The 10,466-nt window shown below is 37.2% G+C and overlaps 1 protein-coding gene across 7 annotated transcripts in view; it reads right to left on the bottom strand.

Annotated features, from left to right (window-relative positions):
- LOC128691698 (protein RER1) overlaps positions 1-10,466 on the bottom strand; it is a 53,099-nt gene that overhangs the window by 4,025 nt on the left and 38,608 nt on the right. For 6 of the 7 annotated variants that reach the window (XM_070088803.1, XM_070088805.1, XM_070088802.1 and 3 more), the window contains exons 3-5: positions 2,726-2,930; positions 717-847; positions 482-565 (exon numbers count right to left, since the gene is read on the bottom strand). In XM_070088803.1, coding sequence (XP_069944904.1) covers positions 482-565; positions 717-847; positions 2,726-2,930 — 420 coding nt within the window. Of the gene's footprint in view, positions 1-481; positions 566-716; positions 848-2,725; positions 2,931-7,087; positions 7,375-10,466 lie in introns of those variants that run through there. The other variant, XM_070088806.1, reaches the window with a different exon arrangement.

The raw sequence follows: 10,466 nt of genomic DNA, 5'->3' as shown, positions 1-10,466 counted from the left end.
ACACTGCAGAAAGCAAAAAAATACAACTTTCTTCATCACTTGCAGTTTGTACTATACAATAAAATTAATACATGCTTTCAACCCTTCATATTATATACCAGTACATTCTTTTTTTAAACACAACGTCCACTTTACAAGTCTCGTCATTGCTGAAACCAAAACCTGTGCTTCATTAACACCTAAAGTACTATACACATTTTTGAAAAAACAAGTTTACAAGTTCTCCCACTTCTCTACCCCTACATTCTTATTGTATCACATCAGCCATTTCCCAACAAGGTAGGGTGACCCTAAGCAATGAATATATTCTCCATCATCGACTCAATAGCAGTCTTGTCACACGTACATAGACATCATAAATCAAATGGCCCTCTGAATTATATTTTCACGCACTCTTCAGAGGGCAGGCACTGTACTTACCACCTCCAGAACATTTAAGGCACTTAAACTAATCACTATACAAAGAAACAGCAATATTTACCCGTATCTGTCTCTTCATGGTGATGCAGAATAAGGTGATGAAGTACATAACAAGGATTGGCCAGAATACTGGCACATTAAATAGCTGAAAAAAGAAGAAAAAGATTAAATATGTTCAGCAAAATAAATATTAAATTTTGCAGTGCATTAAATAGCGTAATACGATACAATATAAATGTAGCTATTCAAAGAGTACAATAGGTAATTAAAAACACAACACCAGACAAGGTTTTTACCTGGAAAAAAGTACAGAAGAAGGCAACTAATGTAGATTTTGTTACACTGTACCAAAATTTAAACTCGGGTAGCCGTCGCATAAAGGGACGAAACTCTTCATTGACTTTCGTAGGCAGCGACGGTCCATCGTCTGACAAAGAAAATTACAAGATTTCCAGTAAAGAACCTTTATCATTGCAATAATACATAATCAACTGTTTTCCATTAAGCTTCAAATTGTCATATAATATTTGTAACCACTGTATACTTTAATAGAAATAAAAATTTGAATGTGCGTGAGTTTTGGTTACTGTGCTATTTGAGGAAGCCATCCCAGTATCCCATAAATCCAGTCACTTCTACCATAATGCAAACAAAGAAAACAGTACAGTGTGCAGTTCAAGTTTCTAATGTAGTTTAATATTAACAATGAATATTTGAAGCTAATCAGAGGAGACATGTACAAGCTAGCACAAAGAAATTAATATCTCAATTTCTTCAATAAAAAATACCAAATTATCACCTATGGAGCCCAAAACCAATTCCATTAAGTCAGATACATCAATTGTTAAAGTTTGAAGTCAAACTAGAAGAGACATTCTCTAGTAATCTCAAGAGTCCAACATAAAGGAATTTTATGTATGAAGATAAATACCATGCAAAAGCAATGGAAGCAAATTCAAGACACATGAAGAAAAAGTCTGATAAAGTACTGAAAGTATCGACAGTGAAAGCTAGAAGTTGACAAAAATTGTCACCGGAAAATCAAATGAACAAAAATGCAAGAAATTCATAAGCTACATTGACAAATTATAAAATAACTTTCAAATATGTGGAGGGACAAATGCTAATAAAGCTATTTATAACATATTAGGTCAAAACATGGTCCAATGAGCAGTTTCATAATGGCTACCAGTTAAGATTATTTTAAGAGACCTCAGTTGTAAACTGAGGAAAAGGTGGAGCCAAAGTGATATATGAAAATTTTTCTTTGCAAACAGAGTGGCTGACTAATGGAATGATTGAAAAGCAGAAGTACAGTACTGTAATAAATAAAGTACAGTACTGTAATAAATACAACAATTGGGATTTTTTAAAAACTATATGATATAATAACCAGACTTGAGTCCTGGAAATGGGAAGTACAATGCCTGCACTCTAAAGGAGGGTTTGGGATACTGGCAGTTTGGCGAGATATATTGTGTATTTTTATACGTATATCCTTCTAAACTGTTGTATTCTGGGCACCTCTGCAAAAACAGTGATTATGTGTGAGTGAGGTGAAAGTGTTGAATGATGATGAAAGTATTTTTTTTTTTTTGGGGGGGGGGGGGGATTTTCTTTCACTTTGGGTCACCCTGCCTCGGTGGGAGATGGCCGACTTGTTGGAAAAAAAAAATAAAATAAAATAAATAAATAATGAATAAATAATTGAAGGGACACTATGAGCATTGCTCTGCTCCTGTTGCTACAAACAGGTAATTATAAATACAGTAGGTAATTGTGCATTTTTTTTTAACATATCGACCATCACCAAAGCAGGGTGACCCAAAAGAAAGAAAAAACTTTCATCATCATTTTCAGCACTCGCCATCATTCATACATAATCACTGTCTTTGCAGAGGCGCTCAGGTACAACAGCTTAGATGTCACTCCAAACAGCCAATATCCCAAACCCCTCCTTGAAAGTGCAGGCCTCAAGTCCAGCTAACCGGTTTCCCTGAATCCCTTCACAAAATATTACCCTTCTCAAACTCCAACAGCTCATCAGATCCCAAAAACCATTCATCTCCATTCAATCCTATCTAACATGCTTATGCATGCTTGCTGGAAGTCCAAGCCCATCACCCACAAAACCTCCTTTAACCCCTCCCTCCAACCTTTCCCAGGACGACCCCTACCTCGCATTCCTTCCACTATGTGAACATGTAAAATACCTATACAGTACTACACATTGGTATACAAAGGAAGAAAAAAAAAATGCTGATGTATTGTACAGTATATAAACAACCAACAAAACTGAGCTCACCATCCTCTTGTGAAAAGGCTGGGTCAATTTTTGGAGTGAGGAATGCAAGAAATAGATTGAGGTGGTAGATGCCGAGTGCATAGCAGACGATGTACCAGCCTTGCCTCAGCATAATCCGCAACATGAAGCCACCAATCACGGCAAGTGTAAACACCCAGCGGGAAGCTGTATGGGGTGTCCATTTGTCTAAGTAGTGTTGGTATAACTGAAACAAATGGAGTCTCTTTACTGATCCAGAAGTTCAATGATACAAAGATATAACAGTTACTCCACACAAATTATCTTCTAATAAACAAACAACTATTGTGCTGTGTAAAAAAAATCTTTGTACTGATAATCTGTAATATTATAAATTCCTAAATTTCTCATGTAGTACATACACATGGAACAAGTCATTTTATAATAACTATAATACTGACAGTAATTAATGACCTTAAACAGTAAATGCTTTCATAAAACAACTCATTCTACCATATCTTACAGATTACATCTAAAGTGTACCAGTAGTGAGTATTGGTACAGTAATACTGCATCACAATGCTGTAGGGAATTTTTTTTTGGTCCCTTTGTTACATTATTTACAGCAAATTAATTGCCATGTAATAAATAATTTTGCCAAATACAGGTTTCCACCTGTAATTGCTTTACACAATGACAAGAATGCTGGTGTCTATTCTTTCTCTCACAAACATGTAAGATGACAAAGATCTTGCCATTTCTACACTTACATCTAGTTCATATTATACATGTAGTTGGGCTACCTCTCTTTTGTTAAGGGTTAAGTAGTCTGTAAGCATTAGTATTAGTCTGCCCGAAATGGTCAGGCATGTTAGTGGCTTTCTTTGTACTTTTTTTTTTTTTCAACAAGTCGGCCATCTCCCACCGAGGAGACTTAACCATATTTTATAATATGTAAATCACACATTGTATACAATATGAAGAAATAAAAAATTTAACTTTCATTTATGTACGTGTATGTACAATACACCTGGAGGGGGTTTCGGGGTCAACACCCCTGCAGCCTGGTCTATGACCAGGCATTGTGGTGGACCAGGGGCTGATATTGACCAGGCTGTTACTGCTGGCAGTACGTAAACTGACTTATGAACCACAGCCTGGCTGGTCAGGTGCTGACTTTCAGTGCCTGCCTAGCACCTTCTTGAAGACAGCTAGGGGTCTTTTGGTAATCCCCTTTATGCATGCCGAGAGGCAGTTGAACAGTCTTGGGACCCTGACATTTATTGTGTTGTCTCTTAGCGTATTCATGGCACCCCTGCTTTTCATTGGGGAAATATTGCATCTCTTGCCAAGTCTTTTGTTTTCGTAGGGAGTGATTTCCGTGTGCAGATTTGGGACTAGTCCCTCTAGGATTTTCTAAGTATATATATTATCAAGACTGGACATAAACTATAGAGGAAGTAAACATGTTCAGATATTAGTAAGTGGACTTGTTAGCAGATGGTTCTATGAGAGACAAGGAAAAGGTGGGTGGTGCATTGAGAAATAGAGACAAAGAACTTTACCCATGGAGAAAAAAAAAAGTATCAGGTTATAGCAGTACAGTACAAACATCGTTATATGGGTGCAAAGCATTGGTTTTGAAAGTTGGAGCAAAGAGTAAATTGGAGGCAGCAAAGATGTGTTTTCAGGGCAACACGTGGTATGAATATTATGCAGTAAATTCAGAGTTTTATGATTAGGAGGTATGAAGTCATCAAAAGTATTATTCAGAGGACTAAAGAGGGGATTGTTGAGGTGGTTTTGACATTTAGAGAAGGTGGAGGAAAAACAGAATGACTTGTAGGGTATATAAATTTAGGGCAGAGAGAAGCAGGGGCAGGGATCATCCTAGGAAAGGATGGAAAGCGTGGGTCAAGAAGGTTTTGAGTGCTAGAGGATTGGACATCCAACAGGGATGTGTTAGACAGGAGTGTGGAGGCAAGTGGCTTTTATGATCTGACATGCTATTGGAGGGTGATCAAGGTAACATTTATGAAAGGATACAATGGAAACCAGTTAGCAAGACTTGGAGTCCTGGAAGTGGGAAGTACAGTGCCTGCACTCTAAGGGATGGGTGGGGGATGTTGCAGTTTGGAGAGTCATCTGAACTGTGATATCAGCACCCATCTGGCAAGACAGTAACTAAACGAGTGACAGTAAAAGTAGTTTCTTCTTTGTCGGGTCACCTTAACTCAGTGAAATATGGCAAAATTTGAAAATAAGAAGTATTAATGCCAGTTTTTTAAAAAGAATAAAAAGTCATGATACTGTGGCAGCTAGTTTAATAGTAAAAACAGAGACATAACATTAACATGGTAAGTAACCAGTACTGGGAAATTGACATGTTTGGTGATTTTTCAGTCATAAGCATACTGGTTTTTAAAGAGTTTCCTGTACTGTACATCCAATAGCCTATCCCTGTGCCTCTTATCCACTAGTATATAATCCAGCAGCCTGGCATTATTGTATCATACCATCTTATTTTCTCTATATTATTATTATTACCAGGTGTTGCCTCACTGTGCAATATGGGTGTTCCAGGCCCATGACAGCTGTACTGAGTTCAATCTGGCAATCAATAGTTAATTCCTCATAATAAAATCTTTAGTTCGCTTTGCAAACTGTATCAACTGCACATAGCAAACATATATACATCACATATATGGAATCATGTACCAACAGAAACAGAACATTGCATAATAATGAACTAGTATATGAGAAAAGCCAGAATACTCAAAGAGAAGAGATAAATCTATGTAGCTTATTAAAGCACTTATTTTTCCCTTTAAATATCTAATGACTATTGCAGTATAAAACCACATTTGACCAACAATAAAATCCAAATTCAAGGATCCTGAAAGTTTACTTAACATTGATGAGGCTTTTTCACAAACCATATACAGTACTAGCAGCTTGTCTAGAGGATACACACACAAATGTTATCTTCCTTATTTTAATGTTGTACACTTGTGGAAATCATGTTTCACTTAATAAAACAACAATAGTATTTTATTTTATTAACACACTGGCTATTTCCCACCTAGGCAAGGTGGCTCAAAAAAGAAAACCTTTCATCACTCACTCACTCCATCACTGTCTTGCCAGAGGCATGCTTACACTACAGTTATAAAACTGCAACATTAACACCCCTCCTTCAGAGTACCGGCACTGTACTTTCCTATCTCCACAAATCGAGTCCGGCCTGCCAGTTCCCCGAATCTCTTCATAAATGTTACCTTGCTCACACTCCAACAGCACGTCAAGTCCTAAAAACTATTTGTCTCCATTCACTCCTATCTAACATGCTCACGCACACTTGCTGGAAGTCCAAGCCCCTTGCACACAAAAGCTCCTTTATCCCCCCTCAGACATGACATCTCCACTGCTTCCAGCCTTCTCCTTGTTGCAACATTCACAACCCATGCCTCACACTCATACAAGAGTATGGAAGTACAACTATACTTTCATACATTTCCCTCTTTGCTTTCATGGATAAAGTTCTTTGTCTCCACAGACTCCTAAGTGCACCACACCACTCCCCAATTTCCCCTCATCAATTCTATGATTTACCTCATCCTTCATAGACCCATCTGCTGACACGTCCACTTCCAAATATCTGAACACATTCACCTCCTCCATACTCTTTCCCTCCAATCTTCCATTACTTAACTTTTTTATCGTCATCACTTTACTCTTTCCTATATTCACTTTTAACTTCCATCTTTTACATACCAACCTCTGCACCTTCTCTTCAGAATCCCCCAAAAGCACAGTGTCATCAGCAAAGGGCAACTGTGACAACTCCCACTTTGTGTTAGATTCTTTATCTTTTAACCCCGCACCTCTTGCCAAGACCCTCGCATTCACTTCTCTTACAACTCCATCTATAAATCTATTGAACAACCATGGTGACATCACACATCCCTGTCTAAGGCCTACTTTTACTGGGAAATGATCTCCCTCTTGCTTACATACTCTAACCTGAGCCTCACTATCCTCGTAAAAACTTTACACCACTTACAATAACCTACCTATTCCAAACATTTGCAACATCTGCCATATTGCCCCTCTATCCACCCTATCATAGGCCTTTTCCAAATCCATAAATACCACAAATACCTTTTTACCCTTATCTAAATACTGTTCACCTATATGTTTCACTGCAAACATTTGGTCTACACACCCCGTACCCTTCCTAAAGCCCCTTTGTTCATCTGCAATCCTGCTCTCTGTCCTACTTTTAATTCTTTCAATAATAACTACCATACACTTGACCAGGTATACTCAACAGACTTATTCCCAATAGATGGGAGAGAATTCTAGCCACAAAGATTTTACAAAAATGCAGCACTATTAACTCACCATATACACAGAGTGAACTGTGAACATTCTCCGTCGCTCTTTATCATATTCACTCGAATAATAGTTCCTACGCATGTTTACAGCTTCAACCTTAAGGTTTGGTTCTTAAAGTCTGGACTATAGTTTTATAGGTCAGTAATGTTATTTTAATACCACACAATTTAAGAATCTAAGCATGACTTTAAAAACATGAAGTAAATGTTAAAAATACATTTGAACTGTAACTATTGTGAGCAATTTTATGGCTTTGGCATACAAAATTGCAATTGCAGTCACTTTGGTTTGGTCAGCAGCAGAAGCTAATGAAGCATCCTTAATTAAATACAATTACCAGATATACTACCAAACTGTACCAGTGTACCCCACCGTGTAGACTTATCAAATGCTCAACGTATCTTGACATGATAATGTAAAAAAACAATATTACAGATTAGGACTGGGTCACCTTGTAAGTCATCGACCTTTAATCTTTTAAAAAAATTAATTACTTCAGAGCAAATCAGAGAAGGGGAATGGTTCAGTAACATTTTCAAGATGTGTATTTGCTTTGATTAAATATAATAATTCTAAATACATTTTTTTTTTTTTCAACAAGTCGGCCGTCTCCCACCGAGGCAGGGTGACCCAAAAAAGAAAGAAAATCCCCAAAAAGAAAATACTTTCATCATCATTCAACACTTTCACCACACTCACACATTATCACTGCTTTTGCAGAGGTGCTCAGAATACAACAGCTTAGAAGCATATACGTATAAAGATACACAATATATCTCTCCAAACTGCCAATATCCCAAACCCCTCCTAGATTTATATGCTTTCCATGTCATTCTACTTTGATCCATTCTCTCTAAATGACCAAACCACATCAACAGCCCCTCTTCTGCCCTCTGACTAATGCTTTTATTAACTCCACACCTTCTCCTAATTTCCACACTCCGAATTTTCTGCATAATATTTACACCACACATTGCCCTTAGACAGGACATCTCCACTGCCTCCAACCGTCTCCTCGCTGCTGCATTTAACACCCAAGCTTCACATCCATATAAGAGTGTTGGTACTACTATACTTTCATACATTCCCTTCTTTGCCTCCATAGATAACGTTTTTTGACTCCACATATACCTCAACGCACCACTCACCTTTTTTCCTTCATCAATTCTATGATTAACCTCATCCTTCATAAATCCATCCGCCGACACGTCAACTCCCAAGTATCTGAAAACATTCACTTCTTCCATACTCCTCCTCCCCAATTTGATATCCAATTTTTCTTTATCTAAATCATTTGATACCCTCATCACCTTACTCTTTTTTATGTTCACTTTCAACTTTCTACCTTTACACACATTCTCAAACTCATCCACTAACCTTTGCAATTTTTCTTTAAAATCTCCCATAAGCACAGTATCATCAGCAAAAAGTAACTGTGTCAATTCCCATTTTGAATTTGATTCCCCATAATTTAATCCCACCCCTCTCCCGAGCACCCTAGCATTTACTTCTTTTACAACCCCATCTATAAATATATTAAACAACCATGGTGACATTACACATCCCTGTCTAAGACCTACTTTTACCGGGAAGTATTCTCCCTCTCTTCTACACACCCTAACTTGAGCCTCACTATCCTCATAAAAGCTCTTTACAGCATTTAGTAACTTACCACCTATTCCATATACTTGCAACATCTGCCACATTGCTCCTCTATCCACTCTATCATATGCCTTTTCTAAATCCATAAATGCAATAAAAACTTCCCTACCTTTATCTAAATACTGTTCACATATATACTTCAATGTAAACACTTGATCTACACATCCCCTACCCACTCTGAAGCCTCCCTGCTCATCCGCAATCCTACATTCTGTCTTACCTCTAATTCTTTCAATTATAACCCTACCGTATACTTTTCCTGGTATACTCAGTAAATTTATTCCTCTATAATTTTTACAATCTCTTTTGTCCTCTTTCCCTTTATATAAAGGGACTATACATGCTCTCTGCCAATCCCTAGGTACCTTCCCCTCTTTCATACATTTATTAAACAAAAGTACCAACCACTCCAACACTGTATCCCCCCCTGCTTTTAACATTTCTGTCATGATCCCATCAGTTCCAGCTGCTTTACCCCCTTTCATTCTAAATACTATTGTCAAGATTCTTTACACAGCCTACAGAGCTGATCCTTCACTAACAGTCTTCCTCACCTCACTGACCTCCTTTGTTCCCATATCCATGTATAGTGTATTTGACTATCTCTATCGACTTTAAAAACCCTGTGGCATAGGCCAGATGTCAATAATAAAGACTCCTAGATTACATTTTAGTGTCCCAAAAAGAAAAACAAAAGCTTGTCTTTTTGACTTTAGTAATGTATACAGGAGGTGTTACAAGCCCCTGGCTGCCAGCATGTTAGTCGCCTCAAACGACATGCATGGCTTACAGAGGAAGAATTCTATTCCACTTCCCCATGAAGATAAGAGGAAATAAACAAGAACTAGTAAGAAAATAGAAGAATACCCTGAGGTGTGTGTGTGTGTGTATAAATATGCTGGTATATGTATGTGCAGTGTGACCTAAGTGCAGGTAAAAGTAACAAGACATACCTGAAATCTTGCATGTTTATGAGACAGAAAAAAGACACCAGCAATCCTACCATCATGTAAAACAATTACACGTTTCTGTTTTACAATCACTTGGCAGGACGGTAGCACCTCCCTGGGCGGTTGCTGTCTACCAACCTACTACCTATAATTATTATTTAAAAAAAACCCTGAAGATACAATTCCTTGGTTTCAGGCCATTTATACAGTAATTACTGCAGAAATACAAAACATGGAAATATAATTCAAGAACTCTGAATATTCTAAAACATTAATCATACATATGACTGACACTGATATAACAAACTTTTAAATCCACTAGGTAAATTGTAATTCTAACTTGCCTATGTTCAATGTTTATTGCAGTGTATCTATAAATTGTGTGTTAAGCACTATATTAAGCACCTTAGTTTTTTTAATGTCATTCTAATATAATGGACACCTCTATTAGTCGTTATCTTAAGGTTTTACTGTAGATACGAAAATAATAGTCTTTACACTGTTATGATTTAGCTAATGTCCCCTTTAAGAGATAAACTGTACCAAAATAAAAAATATAGACCTGACTCATAGTTTCCCATCCCCCTTCCCCCCACAAAGTTTTATAGCACAACATGTGTAGTGATAAGACTTTAAAAGTAGAAACTGAAGGACATGACTGATTAGAGGTTAAGATATAAGTAGTCAATATATGACATAACTCAAGCTTTGGTAGTGTCATTAGAGTTTCTATAAACTTAAGTTCTGTAACTTTTGGTCTGGCATGTCAATGA

This window comes from Cherax quadricarinatus, chromosome 26 (assembly GCF_038502225.1).
Source record: "Cherax quadricarinatus isolate ZL_2023a chromosome 26, ASM3850222v1, whole genome shotgun sequence".
NCBI lineage: Eukaryota > Metazoa > Arthropoda > Malacostraca > Decapoda > Parastacidae > Cherax > Cherax quadricarinatus.
Note: the sequence above shows the minus strand (reverse complement) of the source record. Positions and strands in the feature narration are given on the sequence as shown.